At 42.3% G+C, this 20,819-nt stretch overlaps 1 protein-coding gene across 1 annotated transcript; it reads right to left on the bottom strand.

Moving 5' to 3' along the window:
* Positions 1-1,218: 1,218 nt before the first annotated feature.
* Positions 1,219-3,376, bottom strand: LOC124664881 (putative laccase-9). The gene is made up of 5 exons (XM_047202301.1): positions 3,257-3,376; positions 3,018-3,169; positions 2,638-2,891; positions 1,456-2,547; positions 1,219-1,349 (listed from the first exon to the last, which is right to left on the bottom strand). Exons 1-5 carry the CDS (start codon positions 3,374-3,376, stop codon positions 1,219-1,221), a joined length of 1,749 nt encoding a protein of 582 aa, XP_047058257.1.
* Between the last annotated feature and the right edge of the window lie 17,443 nt (positions 3,377-20,819).

The following is a 20,819-nucleotide window of genomic DNA, read 5'->3' as shown; positions in this document are numbered from 1 at the left end:
AATGAAGACTGATACCTAACAAACATCGTCGTATCCATTTAAAGCTAGAAGTTCAAACATATTGAACAAATTACATCACATAATAATAAGATGTTTTAAGTTTCACACTTAGAGAAGGAAAACATATTCCTCTTTGAAAATCTTGAAAACAAAAGCGGAAGATGATTTTCTTTGCAAAGAAATTCTAGAACGATTAATGAATGGGGTGTACATCCTAATATTACAAAATATATATGTATCATTTGGTTCAAATAAAATAAAAATCAGGAAAGTATTTTATTAATCTTATTTAATTCATGGAACATAATAGTTTTCTTAGATACATTTTAATTTTATAAAAGGTTTTTCAAGTCGAGAAAATTGGGATGTTACCATGTTTATATAAGAAATATTATCCAGTGAAAAAAAGCATATGTGGTAATACGGAGCACGTACACAAACCGTCTTGTACATGCAAACAAAATGAAGAAAAAAAATGCACGAAACGTTGTTTTGTGAAACACAAATTATGTAACTAGATCAATGGACATTCTAGCTTTCTTTTAAATAAATTTATAGACAATGTATCTATTGTTTTAGGTTAGCAGTAACTAATAACCACTACTATGCTTAATCATATAGCACATATGTTTGCTAAACAATGACGATGAAGTCAAGCTTGCAATTTTTTTATTTTAACTCGTATGGATGTACTTACCTGAACCGGGATGCGTGACTTTAACCACTTGACCCTAATTTCTTCGTACCAAATAGTACAAAGATGGCTAGGGTTCTTGCTTTCCTCCAAGAAAACCCCCTCCACCGGTTGGCAACTAAGGCCAGGTTGGCAGGAAGGAGGATGAGGGGGACTCGTCCGTCCTTTCGCTGGTTGGCATCTAGGGGCAGGTTGGTAGGAAGGAGGAGGAAGGGGACTCACCCGGTGGGTAGTCTTGTTTATTAAGAAACTCATGTGGAGTTACAATATTAAGTCATAGACTTGTCACTTCCATATGAACACTGGACACACCGAATACATAACAAACATCACTTGGTTCCAATTAGAGATAGAAGTTCAAACAAATTGAACAAATTACATCACATTGATAAGAGATATTACTTTTCTCTTTAAACTGAATCAATAATGCATAGTAAATTAAAACTTAAAATAAATTGACAATAACATTTTTCTTGATTGTGCCATGTGGGATGCGGCCACCCTGAATCGAATGAATCAGGCACCTAACACTTAGGCATGTTCGTAGGACGAGGCCTCATTTTAGACTCTGGAGTATCGCCTTGTTTCACGATAAATGAGGTGCTCATCCCAAACACCGTATGCCGATCGAAGTGGCAATGCATGAACCACACACCTAACCAATCAAAGTATAATTAAGCACACATTAGGGTACATATAGGAAAGATTCATGTAACTTGTTGAATGAAAAATGATTGTTAGATGCAGCTAAAATAACTTACCTGGATTTGTTGCTTTGAAGCGCATGGCGACCCAACCAGCCTTGGGCACGGTGACCGTGTTCTGGTATGGCGGGTCGACCAAGTTGTAGGTGGCTGGGTCCGTGGTCTCGTTGAAGACCCCCAACCCTCTCCCTACCACGTAGAAGGCATATCCGTGCAGATGCATGGGGTGGTTTTCGGCGCCGAGGATGTCGGTGTCCTGGAACACAATCTCCACTACGGCGCCGTACTCCAGCACCTTCACCTTTGTGCTGCGCTTTGTAGGCCAATACCTCCTGGATCCGTTTGTGTTGGTGAAGTTGAAGAGAAAGGGTGGGATGTTAGGGAAGTCTGGCTCGTAGACGCCTTGGATGGAGTAGTAGTATGCGTCGAGGATGTCAACGTGAGGGTCCTCGAAGCTGGCGTTGTTGAGGCTCGCCGCCAAGCGGGTGCCACCTGGCCCGTCGCACGTCCCGTTCCCCGTGGTGCAAGGGAGAGTGTTGATTGCTAGGGTGATGAGCATGTGCTCATCGACTTCCGTCGGCACCTTCACCGGGTGTTCCTTGCTGGCCAAAGACCGGAGCTGGGCTGTGTACCCTATCGCGACGGCGTCGTCCGTGTTGTTCGGGAGGTTGGGGAGGACAGGTGCCGCGCGACGCGCAGCGAGCGGCGCGTCCTTGTATTCAAGGATGGCTGTGGCGGTGCCGTTCTGGTACGCGAGCCGGGAGTTGGACAAGTACGTCTTCGAGGCCATGTAGTACCGGCCGGCGGACGGGGAACTCTTAGCCTCGAGGAGCGCGTCCATGGTCTGTCCAGGTGAGATCATGATCGTCTGGACGGTGAATGGCTTCAGGTAGCGGCCGTCGGTGCCGACGACGGTGAGATTGTGCCCGGCCACGCCGAAGAACATGTCGCCGTCGAGTCCAGCATTGATGATCCGTAGCAGGTACGTCTTCCCTCTCTGCACGCCCACATTGAAAGTGTCTTCCCTTCCGCACGGGTACATGTCTCCGGGCTGGCCGTTAATGGTGTGTGCGTTCGAGTTATGAATCTCGCCGCCAGTCTTTAGGTACTCCTCTAATTGAAGGTTCAGATCGGTGCTCCACCACTCACCTGCATGCGTGAGTATTATCAGCCACGGAATGATGGACCAAGAATTTTCAATACTAGCTAGCTATATATGTGTGTGTGTGCCGTCCATACCGAGGATGATGGGTATCTCCTTGTGCAGCTTCGTGTAATTGACGAAGGGGTAGTCGGTGCCGTTCTTTGGGTGAACGATGAAGGCGCCGTGGACGCCGGCACGATCCAAGCCGCTGTGCGCATGCCACCAGATGGTGCCCTCCTCCTCGGACAGAAGGATCTCGTAAGTGAAATTGGTTCCTGGCTGGATGGGACACTGTGTTATGAACTCTGGCCCATCGTACCACGGGTTCTGGGGTTGGTCCACGCCGTGCCTGCGGACATGCCATTATTCCAAGTTCGTTAGTTACGTCCGCATATACAGTATATACGAATGATCGATATGCAGCCGTAGTCAACTATATATGAGTTTATTTCTACATATATAACTTTGCAATTACCAGTGGATGGTTATGTTCTTATCGCCTTGGTTGTGCACGTTCACGAACACCCATTCACCCCTCCGGGCCGTGATGGTCGGGCCGGGGAACTGGCCGTTGACGGTGAGCAAGGTCTTGTTCTCGCAGAGCCTTGAGTAGCTAGTCTCCTTCACCTGCGCCAAAATCACACGATCGACCGATGTCGTTAGTCTATGCAACCAAAATGCATGTATATATGCAAGGACATGAAGGAGACTTACGAAGAAGTCATAGTAGTTATGCCCTTGCTTGGCGTCCTGAGCGAGGCCAACTGCTGCCCCAAGCATGAAGACTGCAGCAAGTAACCAAAGCATCGCCTGCATCTTAGCTACACCCGCCATTGCCTTGCCGGCCACAAAGTTTCGGCCGTCAGGTGGTACTAGCGAGCTGGCTAGCTTGGTAACACTTGCTTTGCTTGTTGTTGGAATTGAAGCAGCTTGTATGAGGTACTTATAGGAGCTGCTGAGGAAGAGAGATCAAACTTGCCGATCGACCTAATGACTGGTCCATCCAACAGGCATGCATGGTTTAAAATACTTGTGCAATCAAACTGCTCCGAATATCTCACATGATCACAGTTAGCTGTCAAATCTCAAGAGTCTTCGCCGCAACGCACGACGGCCGGCCGGCCCGTCATTTCTCGATTAAGCTGTTTAATTGTTAATAATTCCAAAACGCGCGCACGCCTAAGTTAATTAGAGGAGTCGAGGTTGGAAAACATATATGTGGAGATGCACACAAATCGTACTTTTGGCGCGCACGTATTGTCAGCGATCACGCTGCTATCACATTCTGCTTAATAATTAACCAGCTCTGGACTAGCTGTTTATTTTCTTCGGTGAAGCCATCAACCATGATATTTCTGATTAATATCCCTTGGAGTAATAGAGTTTGTAATTCCTGAGACGTCAGCTGTGATATTCGCTGTTGTAATTTCATTTAAATTTAAGGGAAACTAAAATCCGCTGCCCAATCAAATCAAATTGTCAGCTCATGCTAACAACTGGGGCTGCTATCACCGAACGAGAATGTCAAGCGGGTTGCCGAACTGCATAATAACATGCATTCATACAGAGCATATGGTAATTAACTATTCTTCGAACTACTTTAGAACACCAACAACTAGAATGTTTTTTCGTGATTATGATGAACTGTTTGTCAACTCTGAAGCCACAACAGCTTAAATGTCACCTCAGGCAGCTGGACTGTGCTATCATGGAAAGAGAATGCCAGGTGGACGTCGGATTGCACTATAGCATGCATGGATGCAGAGCAAAGAGGTGATTAACTAATTTTTTAGCTACTAGAATACCAATAACTAGTTTCGAGTTCAGAGATCTATCACGGATGAATTAGTCGATTACAAAGGAATGTTTCGCCAACACTCTATACAGGCGGTTAGGATTTAACCCAAATATAAGAATGATGCCCAAACTCTAGAGGATCCGAGGCTAAAGAGGAGGTAGAAAAAAAAAGACAAACATCAGAGTGGTTGAGTTAAGTTGTGCCAGCGTGTAAAGCTGTTGTCGGATGTCGAACTGCGATGTCCCTCAGCCTTTGATCTTCACATCAACGTTGCGCATGACTTGACGAAGGCACAAAGCGGTAAGTCGACGTATGGCCGTTAGATGGAGGAACGACAGTTGCTGTATCTCTCACTTAACTGAAGTTGACAGAAACAGTAAACACCAAGTTTCAAAGATAAACATGGCATGACAACACCCCCAGATTCACAGTAGACTTATCCTAGGGCTGAAATTCTTGGAAGACTTTCTGAATGAAAGCTGAGTCCACCGAGGTAGTTTCATTCACTGACAGGTTCGCCCACTTAATGTGCCATTGTACCACAGGGATTATGATGTTGCTCTGAAATTTGCAAACGAATTTCCTTTCAACCATTGCTTCTGGTGCAAGCCATCCGATTTCAGTAATGGCACCTGAGGATTTGGGAAAGCAGTTCGACACTTGGACCCAGGTGTTGTTTCAGCCGGCTTACATGGAGAGTATCATACAATAGGTAGTTGTTAGGTAAGGCAATTTGTGAGAAACATTACCAACTTTTGCTATGGGAGTGCAGCTTTATGCATCTATGTAAACTCAAGGATGCGTGTCAATCAATACTATGGTGTCTATATGGTAGTAATTTGAAATACACCATATCACCCACTTTGAATTCCCTCTCCTTCTATCAGCATAGAGCTTTGGCCAAGTTTTGCTTTATTTGATTTGAGATATCAGTCTGACTCATAGATGGTTCAGTGTCCTAAGTAGGTAGTACCAATTATGCAAGCAAAGGTGGTGGCCTCCCATATAGAGCATGAAGGGGAGTCATTTTTAGGGAAGTGTGGAAGTTGGTATTGTACCAACATTATGCCTTAGATAGTCATTTATCCCACCGTTTATGGTGTTGAAAAGCAATGCATCTGAGATACTCTCATAGCCTTGGTTTACCCTTTCAGTTTGACAAACTATCCGAGGATGGTAGGAAGTACTGAAGACTATTTTACTCCCAAGACTTAAATATTGCCATAGAATGATGGAAAAACATCCCTCCGTCATCGACTATTTCATCTATAATAGATCCCTAAAATCGAAGCTATTTCATGCGTATTTTCTGAATATTTGCATCACTAGCTAGTTCGTCAGGCCAGAGCCTATCAATTGGATTTATAGTGACTTGGATGGTTCAGTGCTGCTGGAATTATATTTCTTCTTGTTTTGATAGTAAAATATATGCCCTTGTGTGGGTTCCACTTTATCTGCCACATGCTTGTGTAGGTTCCACTGTGTTGGTGCATTCCTATCTATGTAGATATTCTCTGCACCTATTCATATTTACATCAAAGTGGTTTCCTCTGGGACTAATGCTTGCACAAGTTGTCTACCACTCTATGCAGAAATTATATGATCGGCAAAAAGAACTTATTTTACATGGAGAGCGAGTTGTACTTGCAACACTTTATTTTGACCTTAATGTGCGTGCACTATCCTTACAAGCCCCTTACTGAAACAATAAAGAAATTCAAGATTACTCATAATGTGCTTCCTCAGGCTGCCTGGAATTTTGTCAATGATGGGTATGCTAATTCTACCCTTGCTCTCTTTAGCAATACCAGTACTCAGTTTATGTCTGTACTACATGCTAAAAAGGTTGTACACTCTACATGATTCTTACTTCACTTTGCCTGCAATTCGAGCCTCAACATATTGCAGCAGGTGCTCTCTTTTTGGCCTGAAGGTTTCTCAAAGTGAAGTTTCTTCCAGATTATGGTGAGAAGGCTTCGTATCAGGATTTTGATGTGACACCAAGACAACTGGAAGGTTGGTTCCTGGATGTTGAAGTCATTAATTAGAAATTTCCTGCTTGCTTTGGTTGATGTGTTTCTTGCATTCAGTTTGAGTACTCCTTTTGACTAATGACCAGTGTTGTTACCATTCGTGACCTGAACTTTAAACTTGTATTCGGAGGCACCTTGGATAGCAATACAACTCCTCTTGGATCCTCTTTGCATAGGTTTGCTGTACGAACAAAGAGCTACATAAAATTTCAGTAAATGAAAATAGTGAAGCCCAAACTGGAAAGGATACGGAAATTGAGCTACGTTAACAACCTTTTGTGTTTGCTCTATGAAGTAGTGTGGTAGCATGAGATAGAACATATACCATGGTATTAAAATGGATCTACCTAGGCTTACCCACGGCAATTTGACACTCTAAGCCGTCCGATCCTTTTGTCCAACGTCCCAGATCATTCAGTCCTCGTACCGAACATTGCTGGTTCGTTTTCACCCCATCCGAGCTCACGCGAGGGCCTGCCATCATAACAGGGCCGCTACTGCCGAAACGGACCTGGGCGCCTTGCCGTAAACCGGGCTGAAACCATGGGATGATGGGAATCACTCGGCCAGTTTCGGATGGGCCTATTATCTAAGGCCAGCCCAGTTCCTTCTGGTTTAGAGCGGTAGTTCTCAGAAAAGGAAAAGAAGGCAGAGCGACGGCGGCTGAAGACAATGGCGGCGCCGCCACTGTTTATTCACGTGCTTTTAATGCCATAGAAGGTGCGCGGCCTTCCGCTCCCTTTTCTTCCGGTGGCGGTGAACGGCTGTTCATGTCTGCCCACCTCCTCAACTGCTCTCCCTGGTTCCTCATATAAGCTATACGGTCGGCCTCTTATCGTTCCCCATTTTTTCGATTAGGGTAATTACGCATTTGTCAGCTGCCATTTTCCTCTTTGTGATTTCATCAAGGATCCCTTTATACGTTCAGTTGATTTGTTTCAGGAGACACTCCATGAATTCCGTTCGACGGGTGAATGACCGGCGGCTGCGAAAGCCTACTTCCAGCGCATAGGGATGGGCAACGGCGAGTGGTCACACGTCCATGGACCGCTCCTCTTCGATCACAGTACCGCGACATTGCGCCTCCACTCCTCTACGCATGTTCCTTCTTTAGTTCTTCCTGTGGCTAGGTATGTCTCTTAGTATCACTGGTTTGACTTGTTCCATTATGGACCTAACACAATATTTACTAGCTAATTCCAGTTCGAGAAGCCCAACTTGTGTATTTCCAGTGAATTTGTGTTCATACACAACTTTCTTATTGACATGTTGGCATTTTCAGTTCAAATTTTATTAAATAGAAATACTTACAACTGATCTAATGCTATGATTATACTCCGTACCATATTACAGGGAAGCTCTTCCATATTGTCATATATCCATGTGCATTTCCCATGTAGTTGGAGAATGCTCACCCCCCAAGATTTCTGTTCATCCGTCATGGTAGTTCTGCAACTTGAAGGATCTTCTAATAAATTCTGAGTCCTAACATATTTCCATGTGGCCTTCTCTGTAGGGTGTCCCCATAGAGAATATCATCCATGTAACCGTGTTGATAGCACTCTTTCAGAAAATATATTGCGACTTTGACAGCCTTGCACAGGTATGCTCATATCTTATTGTGGATAATTTATTCTGCCTTTTACTGAGTGTTCTGATATAACCTTGATTTGACCAGATCAGCCTTGCCCAGGTATGCTCAGACCTTATTGTGGATATAATTGATTCTGCCTTTTATTGAGTGTTCTGATATAACCTTGATTTTACCAGATTTGTTAAATGTTGATAAAAATTTAGCAAATTATGGTATCATGGTTAAACTATAAAGAGGTCAAATATATTGTATAGGTACCCATCGGTTAACATGCTAGCAGATACTATCTTGTATTGTGAGGCCATGAACTAATTAACTAATTCATTCTTGTACGATCTTGTTCAGTACCACTATATGCTCCTATAGCAAAATGGAATTGCAGACATATCTATATTATTTTTGTTATTATGCCTCCAAAAGTATTGTAGGACAGATTTTTCTGGAGAAAGGAATCTATATCACAGGTACATGCGATATTTATTCTCTAGAGCTTATGTGCATAGTTATTGATTCAATATGGGGTTAATTAGCTTTGTTTCATCTTATGCAGCTTTGCTATTTATTATATGAAATTCATGGATTGGTCGTGGCCATGAGATGTTACAGAATAAATGGTGTTCTGTTTTTTTTTATGTAACCATATATTTCATTACATAATCTTACACACATGGTCACGACACAAGATAAACATTTGTGTCAAGCAACTTCGCACAAGGAAACCCACAAGAAGTAAAACTACAAGGTCACCCTTGGAGAAACTTGTGCCTCGCCGAAACATCGTCCATCTTCCTCCACCGCCACCATATGGTAGCGCCGGAAAAAAGGCGAACAACCGCCACACCTAGATCTGGGAGAGCACCATCGCATTCAATGATGCTTTTTGAGCCGATGAACCGGGTCGTTGCAGAGGACGAGCCCGAGACTTTGTGGCACGTCGGCCGGGGATCTTCCCCGTGGTCACCAGATCCCAACACCGTCATCTTCCCCAGACTCGGTCGAAGAAGACGAACGACGCCGCCTGCCGTCATCTTCACACCCAACTGCAAGACGCCACACATAACTGCAGCAGCCAACGCAACCGTCACCCGCGAGAGTGCCGAACGACAACCACCAGACACGAATCTCACCAGATCCGAAGACCGGCGAGAAGACCAGGCCACCTGCCCTCCGACGCCACTGGTTGGTGTTCTGTTGTTGGTGATGCAGTTATGTGTAGTTAGAGCAGGTCTGGTTGTCTGTGCTTAGCTACAAATCAGCACTCTACATACATGTACCTCTGTTTTGTTACCTTTTTTGCAACTCTGATATTTGCTGCTTTTCTTTGAGTTACTTTTAGAAAATCGGTGGCTCTGAGAGTCTTCCATAAATAGCAATACTGGTTAAAATCTGGAAACCAAGAAACAACATTCCTTTATTAAGAGACATTTGCGCTCATATTTGTCAGATGGTGGTTTTGATTCTTGTATATTTGTTAGAGGATGGTTTGTGCTCGGCTAAGGGCATTTGTAGTTTCAGTGTTGCACTTCATGTTAAATTCAGCTTTAGCCAAAACAAATTGCATTAGTTCTCATCAATTCTTTAAATATTTAGTTAAATACTTACTCATACACCGTATCAACTTAAGCATAATTAATTCTCCTGCTATAAATATTACTACTTTGCACACTGTTACTAACCTTTGCAACTATGCAGGTATCATCCACATATCTTCACAACAATTATTTTTCAGTGTAAATATTTGCTTAAGAGGCCATGACTAACTGTTGAAGTAAAGCTACTGAAGAACATGAGCCTGGCCGGAAGGATATAAATGTTCTCTGCTAAATTGTGGAAATATCCTTGGGTATGAAAGATCATATGTTTCAATAGGTTAAGGCTTCACTTGGATCAGTTCGTCTTCGCATGTTTTACATGGATGATTGTGAATTTCCTTTTCATGTGTTATGGAAGGATTGTATTGATTCATTTTTCTAGAAAATGTGTATGCGCTTACAGAAAAGGAGTTCTTTACTCGTGAGGGGCATTCCCCAAGGTTTGTTGACTCGTGGATTTGTCTGCTCTCTCCCTATTTGTCTGCTCTCTCCCTGATCAAATGCCGGATTGCTAAATATTCTTTTATAACTTGTTCTCATTACAATCATAATAGTATATATATAGAAACTTGATTTTAGAATCTGATGGTTTTGTCTGTATATACTTTAGAAGATAGCCAATAATCTTGGAGCAAGAGTTTAATTTACTTTCATATTAGACTTGTGTCTATGCTAACTCATACATTTCCATAGTTTTTTTTAAAGATGGGTGGGCGCGGCAACGCGCGCTTTCATGATCTAGTGTATAATTATCGTTAAGATGGCATGGCATCCAAATACAAAAATCTGGAACGAAATGGAGAAGGACAACAAAAGAGAAGGATTTACCTTATTTTCTTATTTTACAAATATATGTTTCGCTGTAGTTCCAACGATGTCTACTTGAAGAGTAGGCAATGAATCTTTTCAGTTTTACCATTTTGACTCCTGAACATTTGATGGTACCAAATCCACACCTCAATATGCTGAGTGGTCTACACTCAAGAACGAAGTTCCCCATGTGTGTTGTAGGCCGCAGATATCCAAAGCGCAGTTATAGTTACAATTAATTTTATTTATCCACAAATTAGTTGCACTTATGTTGCCTTGCTGTCTCGAATCAACGCATTTGATTTCTTGGTATTAACTTTTCTGGTTCTTTTTAGTATTCACTTTCGTATGCAATATTGTTGAGCTATTAGCATTTAGCAGGTATAGTCCACGGTTTTGATGGAGATTACAATTATTATTACAACTAAATAGGCTATGGAATCTGCAAGCTTTGGCGCTCTACTTTACTTTAAAAAGACAGGCACACCTTTGTGGGCAATGTAAACTATATGTACTCAGACTCATCGTGAGCATCTGCATTTAAGGTTTTGGCAATTTTTCTATAATAAATCTATTCTCCTGTGCTGCAGCCAAAAACAGCAACCTGACTGCAGCAGACGCCACAAAGAACTCCAATGGGATCAGGCCATCTTTGTTTGTGTGTACTCTCCCAAGGTAAACCACACACTTGCTTGTTTGTGCGTCGTTGTGTTTCAAAGTATGACTGACAGTGTAGTTTTTGGTTGAATTACATAGGAAACATCATAATGATATTAGCCTTTCATTGTTGTTGAACACTATACATCTTTGTTTGCTTTATCTTATGGCAAAATAGTATTTGCATGTTCATGAAAAGTTAATTCATGAAAAGTTAATACATTGATTGATTCTATTTAAAGTTCTTCATTCTCTTGTCTTTTTCATATTCAGTGTTTTCTGGTAATCCTGCATGAGGGTATTGTCACTTTCCATATTGAATTTATTGACTGTGTACGCACATTTTCATTGATGCCGAATTTGTTACCTATGTACTGTGCAATAGTCAGTTCACTTCCTTGGCTTATATGTCTTTTGTCTTGCTTCCATACATGTAGTAGAACGTCTTTAATGTCCGGTGGAAGATCGAGAAATTGTAGAGTGATAGAGACAATCTTCAGCGTTCGAAGATCGAGAAATTGTAGAATGATCGCGAAATTGTAGAAATTATAGTTTTAAATGTGAAAACAAGCTATTTTTAGGGGCAATTTGACAAAATGTGGCTAAAAATATATAGATGCAATATGCTAAAGTGCGGCTAAAAATATATAGAGGCACTATATCAAAGTGCGGCTAAAAATATATAGAGGCACTATGTCAACGTGCGGCTAAAAATATATAGAGGCAATATACCAAAGTGCGGCTAAAGATATATAGGAGCATATTTTTAGAGGCATTTTTTAAAATGGGGCTATAATTTTTAGCAACATGTTTTAATTGGGCACCTTTTTAAATACCACTAAAAATAATTAAAGGCACTTTTGCTATTTTTAAAGGCACTTTAAAGTGCTCCTGAAAATCAGCTCTCCCGTAGTGTGCGCAAGGAAGCAGATCAAATTGCAAGGAAGCAGATCAAATTCACCACCTAAACTGCTAATCAGAAACGTGGGCATGGCCACATGGGCTATTTTGTGGGCTTCGACACATCCATAACTTCACAAACAAATTAAGTTCGGGCCATACTAATACTGCAAATTTCGCTATTTTCAACAGTGGCTGCTCGCATGAGTTTCTAACCTTCCCGTTGTTTTTTTTTGTTCTGTTTGAAGTAACCTTTTATGAGTATGTGATGTATTCTTTGTCATGGTACTCGAACTGGAGATGCTCCAGCATGAATGTTGTTTACACTATTAGACAACTTGGTGATAATTTTTTACCTGCGGGTACTTGCATGAACAGGGTGACACTTTTCATACCCATAGGCAATGGGTAATATCCATACCCTACCTATTAAATCATAGATTGAACACATTTATATCATATACCCATATCCTACCTATTTTATCAAATTTTTATGTGGCACCTCTACCACTGTTGCCTTATGAGAGAAAGATTGTGATTTCTACGTTTTGATAATTGTTATGTTCTCAATTATCTATTATTGAGTTGAGATAATTCATTGTTTAATCAAATTTGCTATGGGTAAATGTATAATTGTGAATAGCTTGTGTATTATTTGATCTACCTGCCAGGTACACAATTAGTACGAAGACCCGTTGGATATGTGTATGGATAAAGTTTTATACCCATGAGTATATGTATGTGTAGAAATTTGTACACACTAACTATACGATATAGGTATAATATTGCTCTACCTTAAGAGCGTCTCCAACGGATAATGAAGATGTAAAATTGCTAGTATTATACATCACATTGGTCCAAAAAAAAAAGCTCCAGCAGGTGATGCATATATAAAACATGCCCAAGTTTTTTTACACCGCGATGCAAATATACATCATGCGATCATCCCAACGGTCACTTTGTCCTCATCTGCAGGGGTCCACTCTGATCGCGCGATGCACCACCATCAATTTCGTCTCCCCAGCCCAACACTGCACGACGCACTCCCCCCCCCCCCCCCAATTTTTTTGTCACCCCCGCCATACCGTACCACCTGAGCGTGGACATTCCGCCCTGCCGCCTCCCGTGAAGGAGCGCCGACTTCCTCGATGTCCGCATGCGCCCCTCCGACCGTTGGGAAGTGGAGATAACGCCGGGCCAGGAGCGGCTGTGGCTGGGCACATTCAAGACACCGGAACTCGCCACTCGCGTATATGATGCCATGGTGTGGTCTGCTCAACTTCTTGAAGGTTAAGAGCCGTGAGGAGGCGGGTTTCTTCGCACCGCCGCTCGAGGTGATGCACCACGATGAGGAATGCCAAATCCGCCAGCAGTACATGTGGATGTCCATCCACCAAGCCGAGCGACCGTGGTCCTCACCCGGAGCATGTGGCGACAGAGGAGTACCACGGTGAGCTGACCACCCATCAAGCTGCAACTGCCAATATGTCGTCCTCTACCGCCGGTGCATCGTCCTCTGCCGGCCCTTCGAACACCGTTGACATCTCATTGGGCATGGAGATGGACACCAACTTAGTGGAGTCCATTATCCGCGAGATTGACGAGGCCGCCGAGGAAACGAAGGACGACATATTCTGGGACTAGTTTCTTGGTTGAAGATCAAGTGTCGACAATCTAGTGTCGAGAGAGTCTGGTAATAATCGAATGTCGAGTGTAGTGTCTATGTATTGAACTTTCTATGAATGAACTATCTATGGCGAGTTGTCAATGTTTAATATGTGTCAAAGTTTTAATTTCATTTGAAATATTTCAAAGTTTGAATTTTACTTAAAATTTTGTAGCACGGGTAATGTAAAATACATCATGTGATGGAGCTCAGTTGGTGGAGAGGTGATGTATTTTAGATCATCTGAGTTCGTGATGTAAAAATTAAAAAACTGAAAAAACATATGCATAATTGCTACTACCAGCCTGCCATTGCCATCCTTAGAGCATCTCCACCGGCGCGCCTAGAATAATCGCCGGCAGAGGCGCCGGCATCTCCGTATGGGGAACGCCAGCACTGCATCCTCTATTTGGGGAAGCTGTTCCCACACCGGCGCCCCCAAACCGGCGGCCCTGATAGATTTTTTGAATTAAAATCGAATAAAGAGAAGAAATATTCCATTCCACAAACTAACACATAAATGGGAACATGGTTTACACGAAGATATAATTCGGAACATGGGTTTCCACAAACTAATACATAATTTGAACCATGGTTGACACAAATATAAAATATTGCAAAAAAATAACCTAACTAGGCCGGTCATCGCAGGTTTCGTGTGTTCGCTGCCAAGAAAGAACACTCGAGGGCACACCCAGTCACCCAAACTGGAAAATCCAGCTGGCGAGGGTGCCCCTGTTGGTTCTTTCGAGGAAGAACATCCAAAAACATACGTGCCGATATTCGCAGCGAAGAAGCAACACTCAGTCGTCGTCCTCTTCGGCACTGTCGCCGTGGTAGTGGCGGCAGCAGGGCATCTCGTCGAACACCTTGACACTCATGTCCCTCTCGCCAAAGTAGCAGAACACGAGCACAAAGCCGGCTCCGAGGTGGTGGTAGCGCGCGAACTTCTCCCAGCCGATGTGGAGGTACATCTTGCCGCGCGCGTCGTAGATCACGTCCACGATTAAGCGGCAGCAGCCGCAGTCAGCCTCCCGCAGATGCAGCGAGCCCGGACGCTCGTCGCCGGCGACGAAGTCGGCGAAGGTATCCGGCAGCCTCTGGATGCCGTGTGGGTCGCCCTTGAGGACGACGACGAACTCGAACAGCACGACCCCCTCCTCGTCCATGTCCGACGATGAAGACGACGGCGTCGCAGGCGACGGCGTGCGTACAGCTCTGTCGCGGCCACGGCCACGACCACGGCCGCGACCTCGACCTCGACTAGACATGGCGTCGTCTTTTTAGATGGTGGCGGCTAGGGTTGTGGAGAGAGGTGCTATGGTTTGTGTGAGAGGGACGATGAGAGGCGACCCTTTTTTATAGGCCAGAGGTAGGCGGGGGAGCGGTGACACTCATTAACGCCGGCACGAAGAGCAAGGCGCGCGACACGCTACGGTTCGCTGCGCGTCTGCGGAAACCGCACCGCCCCAATAACTCTCGTCGCGAGGTAGGCGACGGTTAGGTTAAAATTGAATGAGCCGCTACGCGTCGGCCCCGCCACTCCCCGATGGTGTCGACTTTTGGGATTTGTGGCTGACAGGCGGCTCCCACGGCCAAAATTTTCAGCCTCGCGAGGTGCCGGCGCGCCCAATTCACGCTCTTGGCGAAGGGGCCAACATGGGATTGCCGACGATTTTATTGAGCTCGAAAATTGGCCGGCACCGTTTGAGGCGCGCTGGTGCGAGCCTGTTTTCACTCTCGGTCCCCAAATCACTATCGGGGGGCACAGGTGGAGATGCTCTTACGTGCAATTCACACGGCCATTGGCACGTACTCCACCTCCCGTATCAGTGCATTAATGCCTCCAGCCTCCAGTACAGCCCGCGACTTTGCCTCCCATGCTGGTACGGAGAAGATTACGTCGATGGAGGGGTGGTAGGGGAGGCGGCGGGGACGAGGAGGCCGAGCGGGAGAGGGATGGTCTCTGGAAAAGAAGGGGAATGTGCAACCTCACTCTCCTCCGTATGTCTCGTTGGTGAGTTGGTCCCTAATTCGTGAGTTATGTTTCCTGTTTTATCTTCTTGGTTTCATGTTCCTTGGATGATGCGTCTGCTCTGGTGCCTTTTGCAGTTTTGCTTCAATGGTTAATCTGCCTATGTTTTCTTTCAACCGCCGCATCCAGTGTCTGCCGATGTATGTCGCGGCTCACTTGGCGGAGCTTTGCATGCTTGTATCTGTGCTTTGTTTCATGTATATCCAATGCACGCCATCTGTTTGTTCTTATGCCTGAGAAGGTACGATCGTCTTCTGTACGCGACCAGGACGCCGAAGTGTGGCTTGCCGCGGCAGCTCCTCTGCACAGCCTTGCGCATTGCTGCACCATCGAGCTCTCTATCGTCCTATACAGGCCTACTAGGCGTGGAGGACCAGACCTCGACACTGTTGTCTGCCCAGCGCCTCGGTGCCATCGTCCGCACACGCGGGTCACACATGCTGCCCGACATATTGTGCATCACCAGGCGGTGTTTGGCTGTGACTGCGCTTGGTGCACGGTGCACACGGCTTGACAGAGGTAGTGGAAGAAGACCGAGCCTGCTCAACGGCTGAAGAATCGTGCCAGCGGTGAGCGGACGTATCTAAAGTCTGAACACGTGACTCAGGTATGTGACTTCAGCACTTGCTCTTGCTCGGTTAGCTTGTTATTTCTTATAAATAGTTTCAGCGAGTTCTGTGGCGGTCATTTCGTTGTTGCTCTTGAGAAGTGCTGGATTATGGAGTTTGCATGCTAGAGTTTGTAAAGTTTACAGATGTATTAGTTTTCGTAGTCTAGATGTACTGATTTCGATTGACTTGATTTATCTGGACAATGATCATACATTGTTATGTGAACTGTTTTTTTCTTGTGTTGCTTGATCCTAATATCTTCATTCAGTTATTGAGGATTACTATTCCCTCCGATTCATAATAAGTGTTGGAGATTCAGTACTAAGTCCGATCCATAATAAGTGTTGGAGATTTAGTACTAAGTTAGTACAACTTTTGTACTAAATTTTTGATACTTATTATGGAGCGGAGGGAGTACTATTTTCTATTCATTCCTAATCTTTTAGATCAGTTAAATACTCCGTCTATTCCAATGAATAAGGCACCCTCATTTTCCATGTTTTTTTTTTCTTTGACCAAGGACTAATCAAAATATATAAAGATTGTTTCTATAAAATTAGCATCACCAGAACGTGTTTTTCAATAAGAATCCAACGATACTAATTACATATATATAATCAAAATTTTGTTGCTCTTTTTTTGGTCAAAGTTCGTCTTGGAATACGTGTGCACCTTATTCATCAAAATAGCAAATGTTTTTCGTTCTTCGATACATATGGAACATTTTTTCTTTGTTATTTTGTATTATATTCGGCCAGCATTACTACACAATAAGGTGTCCTCAGTTCGAAAGAATTATAAATTTAATTGGTGTTTCCACTCGAAAACAAATGTTTGATAATTGTGTTGATACTTCCATCGTCATGTTTTTTTTAGCTTTTCTGTTAGTTGCAGTTACCAGGAATCATGCTCTCTATGGTGTGGTTGTAAGGTGCCAAGATATCAGTCTTCCATATCATCCATATTAGTGGAATATCAAAACAATGCCCCTATAATGTATAATGGTAATGTGGCTACCTCTACCGAAGTGGCACGAGGATCAACAATCCTGCTCTGGAATTCATATAACTTCAAAAAGGCCCGTTCTTCTCTCTTATCTGATTGTCTATTTCTCTATTTTCCTTTGGAAATGACAAAGTGAGTTTTAGTTTGCAGGTAGCTGAAATTCTCAATAAGAGAGCTCGTTTCCTATGAAATTATCTTCAACCTTTTGTTTCTATCAAGCAAAAGGGTGGAGTGTATTTGGATTCCTAAAGAAGTTTTGAGCAGCTATTGTGCTATTGTAAGATCGAGGCTACTGAATATGCTTGATAAGCTTCGAATGTTGGAGGATTTATATAACGCACATGGGTTTTGAATGTCTGCGGTTGAGAAGACCTTTATGTGACTATCATTGAAAAACAGAGTTCAACATAGTGAAGTGTACCTATCTGCTTGGTAAGTAAATTCATAAATCGTGGTTATATAGGCACTGAAAATCGTTTGCTTACAATGGTATTCCACATGAATTTAACATGTATATAGATAGAGAAAAGGAGTGCCAGAAGCTAATATCATCTTCTTGGGTCATATTAAATGGCTAACTTATGAAACTATTAATTCTTTGATTCCTGTGATAGTTTAGATGAATGCTCTTATATGCTCTAAATAGTATATCCTCCCTCATTTGTATAATTCAAATCTTACATGCTCACTCTTTTTTTGTACACTCTAAATATTATATACTCCATCTTTTTTATATATACTCTAAATCTCAAACTCCTACTTTTATGTTGATTCTTAGTAATTTGAGATTTGCAAATGTAATGCCTTATTTAGAGATCAGTTACAAGTGGATGCGTACCTGCTTGACTTAGCATCTCATGTATTTTTGGTGTTTGTATTTTCCTTAGGAAACAAGCTGGTTTCACCTGTACTTTACCATACAATATGTAACTAGCTAGATTCAGTTACTGATGTTTTCTTTCATCCAACAGAAAAAATCTTCCTTTAGATCCATCCCATGTCCATGTTTTTTTTTGCATGTTTTAGTTCTTTCTCTTGTCCTTTATTTGCATTCAACAATATAATGAATCTACTCACAGTTTAGAAGTGATTGAATGTAGGTTAAATTGGGATGGAATGCAGAGAGTGGATAAATCGAGGCCGAGCTACATGTAGCTCTTTATTTTCAAAAAATCTAAAATCATATTTTTAAGTTTCAAAAAATTATGAAAAAAGATCCTAGATGTAGCCAATGATGGAATCTACAAACATGCAAAATCTCAATGTGATATTCTTAGTACTTTAGGCTACACAAAAATGACAAATGTGTGGATCTAAGAATAGTGAATAGTGCACATTTCAAAACTATAAAACCTGTCAGATTTTTTCATTTTTTGTGTAGTCTACAATACAAAGAATCTTACATTGAGAGTTTGCACGTTTGTAAATTTCATCATTGTCTACATTCAGGAATTTTTTTCAGATTTTTTCAAAACTTAAAACTATGATTCCGATTTTTTGAAAATAAAGGGCTACATGTAGCTCGGCCTCTGTTTGTAGTTTTCGATGGAATGCACCCTTTTGCTATCATATATGTTTCACATGCTTCATAGATTCATTTCTTAGTATTATGCATCCCATGTCCAAGCTCTTTTTTTTGCAAGTTTTGGTTTTGTCCTCTTTGTCCTTTATCTGCATTCAACAATATATTGAATCCACTCTCAATTTACTGGTGATTGCATGCAAGTAAAATTGGGATGACCGGAATGCACCATTTTTCTGTCAGGTATGTTCCACCTGTTCCCTGCATTCATTTCTTAGTATTACTCATGTTCCTTTGCTTCTGTTGTACAATGGACTTTGTCCAACCTGTTTGTTAAGTTTCGGATATGATGAATTTTTGTTCATCTGATTGGGAGAATGCTCTTTCCAGTGTGATGGCTATATAGATTGTACTAAGTTTTTCTTTTATCTTCCAATCGTCATTAGCATTGTTTAACAAAAGTGAAAAAGTTGTGTTAAGTTTTAATCTTCCATGACAGGCATGTTGCTCTCTTAATAAATGGATGGATGATGGGGTGATCCTTTTGAATTACGTTAGAAGTTGTTTACAAATTCTAATTGCCTTTGAGAGTGGATTTTGTACAGACACGTATGAGTGTGGGTGTTCTATACCGTCAATTTATTACTCGAGATTCCCGCTCGCCTTGGCAAATGGACAAGTAACTCTCCTTTATTCCGAATCTCAAAGCAAAACGGACGGTGACGAAAACACTAACACCCATGCGTGTAAGTTTGCAAAAACACTAGTGTTGATATCATTGATGCATCGTACACTTTCAAGTAAATTGATCAAAGATGATGTATATACGCATTTTAGGAACCATAGTTTTTTTTGCTATATCTGTTACCGTGCTTAGTCTTTTTGTCCCGTGCTTGAGTATAAAGGCGCCATGTGCTACATTCTACTGGCACATCTGAGAGGCTAATAGCGGATTCTTCAAGCGTATTTTTATGAGCTATCACTTATATTTGGCAAAGATGTTGGCTTAGAATTCATTTCAGAAAAATGGTTAAGTGTAATTTTCCCTGAATAATATATGTTAATAGTCGATCAAAAAATATGAATTACCTCGGTGGCTGGGTGCTGTCGATAGCGGTTCATTTGGCTTCTTTGTCTGATGTAGCAGAAGCTCTTAAACTTGATATTACTTATATTTTTCTATCCCAAGAATTGAGTGGGTGATGTAATGAAGGTCATTTTCATCCCTACAGACCTAATTCGATACTTTTGGTGGCTGCATGCCAAGTAACCAAGCTTTCTTTTACTTGCTTTAGGGGCGCATCAATTAGCCGTTCCTGTTAGTTTTGTATGCTCACCTGTGCTGCTAAGTGCAGAGTCTCTCATTGTGACATTATAATTAGATCGGCCATTGATGTTTGTCTCGGATATAAGTATGTATGGTTGACGACCATATAGCACTATGAATTATAGAAGAGGGATGTAGGTATTAAAGGCACTCGTAGGACCAGTCAGTGTATCTTTAATTGGGCTCCGAGGACATCAGCTGTTGCAATTGCCATTTGTATTGTCTTCACATCATATTATTGATGTGCTCTGTTCCGAACTCCATGCTTTATATTAGCCTAACCCACCTAGTTAGGGAAGTGGATGTACAAACCAACCACCCAGGTTCAAGTCCTCAGATTTGGGTTCTTATTATTTTAAGAAAAACTTCTTTATAGGGATTTCCCTACCGCGTTCCTCTCAAAAAAAAAAAAATGCTTCATACTCCTTTGGGTATTGAAATGTACAAATGGTTTTGAGTACTAAATAAAGGAAAATTAGTGTGTTCACACATTCCCATTGCTACAAATTCAACACTTCGTATTAGAATTAGGATTAATAATGATCTTGCCACATTTCATGCTACGCTGCTGTGTAAATAGAGCTTATAGTTTCAATATTGGCTCCTGTTTTAGTCAAACATGCAAATTTTCCCGGGAATTTGTATGGGCTATATATTCCAATTTACTTCAGGTTCAGGATGGTTTTTGCTTGCTTTACTTTCAGATTTGCTTAGTTTTATCTGCTCT

This window comes from Lolium rigidum, chromosome 6, assembly GCF_022539505.1.
Source record: "Lolium rigidum isolate FL_2022 chromosome 6, APGP_CSIRO_Lrig_0.1, whole genome shotgun sequence".
NCBI classification, from domain to species: domain Eukaryota; kingdom Viridiplantae; phylum Streptophyta; class Magnoliopsida; order Poales; family Poaceae; genus Lolium; species Lolium rigidum.
This window is presented reverse-complemented; position numbering and strand designations above follow the sequence as displayed.

What these genes read in the sequence shown, in the direction of transcription:
- LOC124664881 (XM_047202301.1), bottom strand. Translation starts at nt 3,376, where the DNA reads ATGGCGGGTGTAGCTAAGATGCAGGCGATGCTTTGGTTACTTGCTGCA. An exon ending in ATAACTACTATGACTTCTTC is followed by an intron (nt 3,170 to 3,256) that starts GTAAGTCTCCTT and finishes ATTTTGGCGCAG; the next exon opens with GTGAAGGAGACTAGCTACTC. An exon ending in AAGAACATAACCATCCACTG is followed by an intron (nt 2,892 to 3,017) that starts GTAATTGCAAAG and finishes GCATGTCCGCAG; the next exon opens with GCACGGCGTGGACCAACCCC.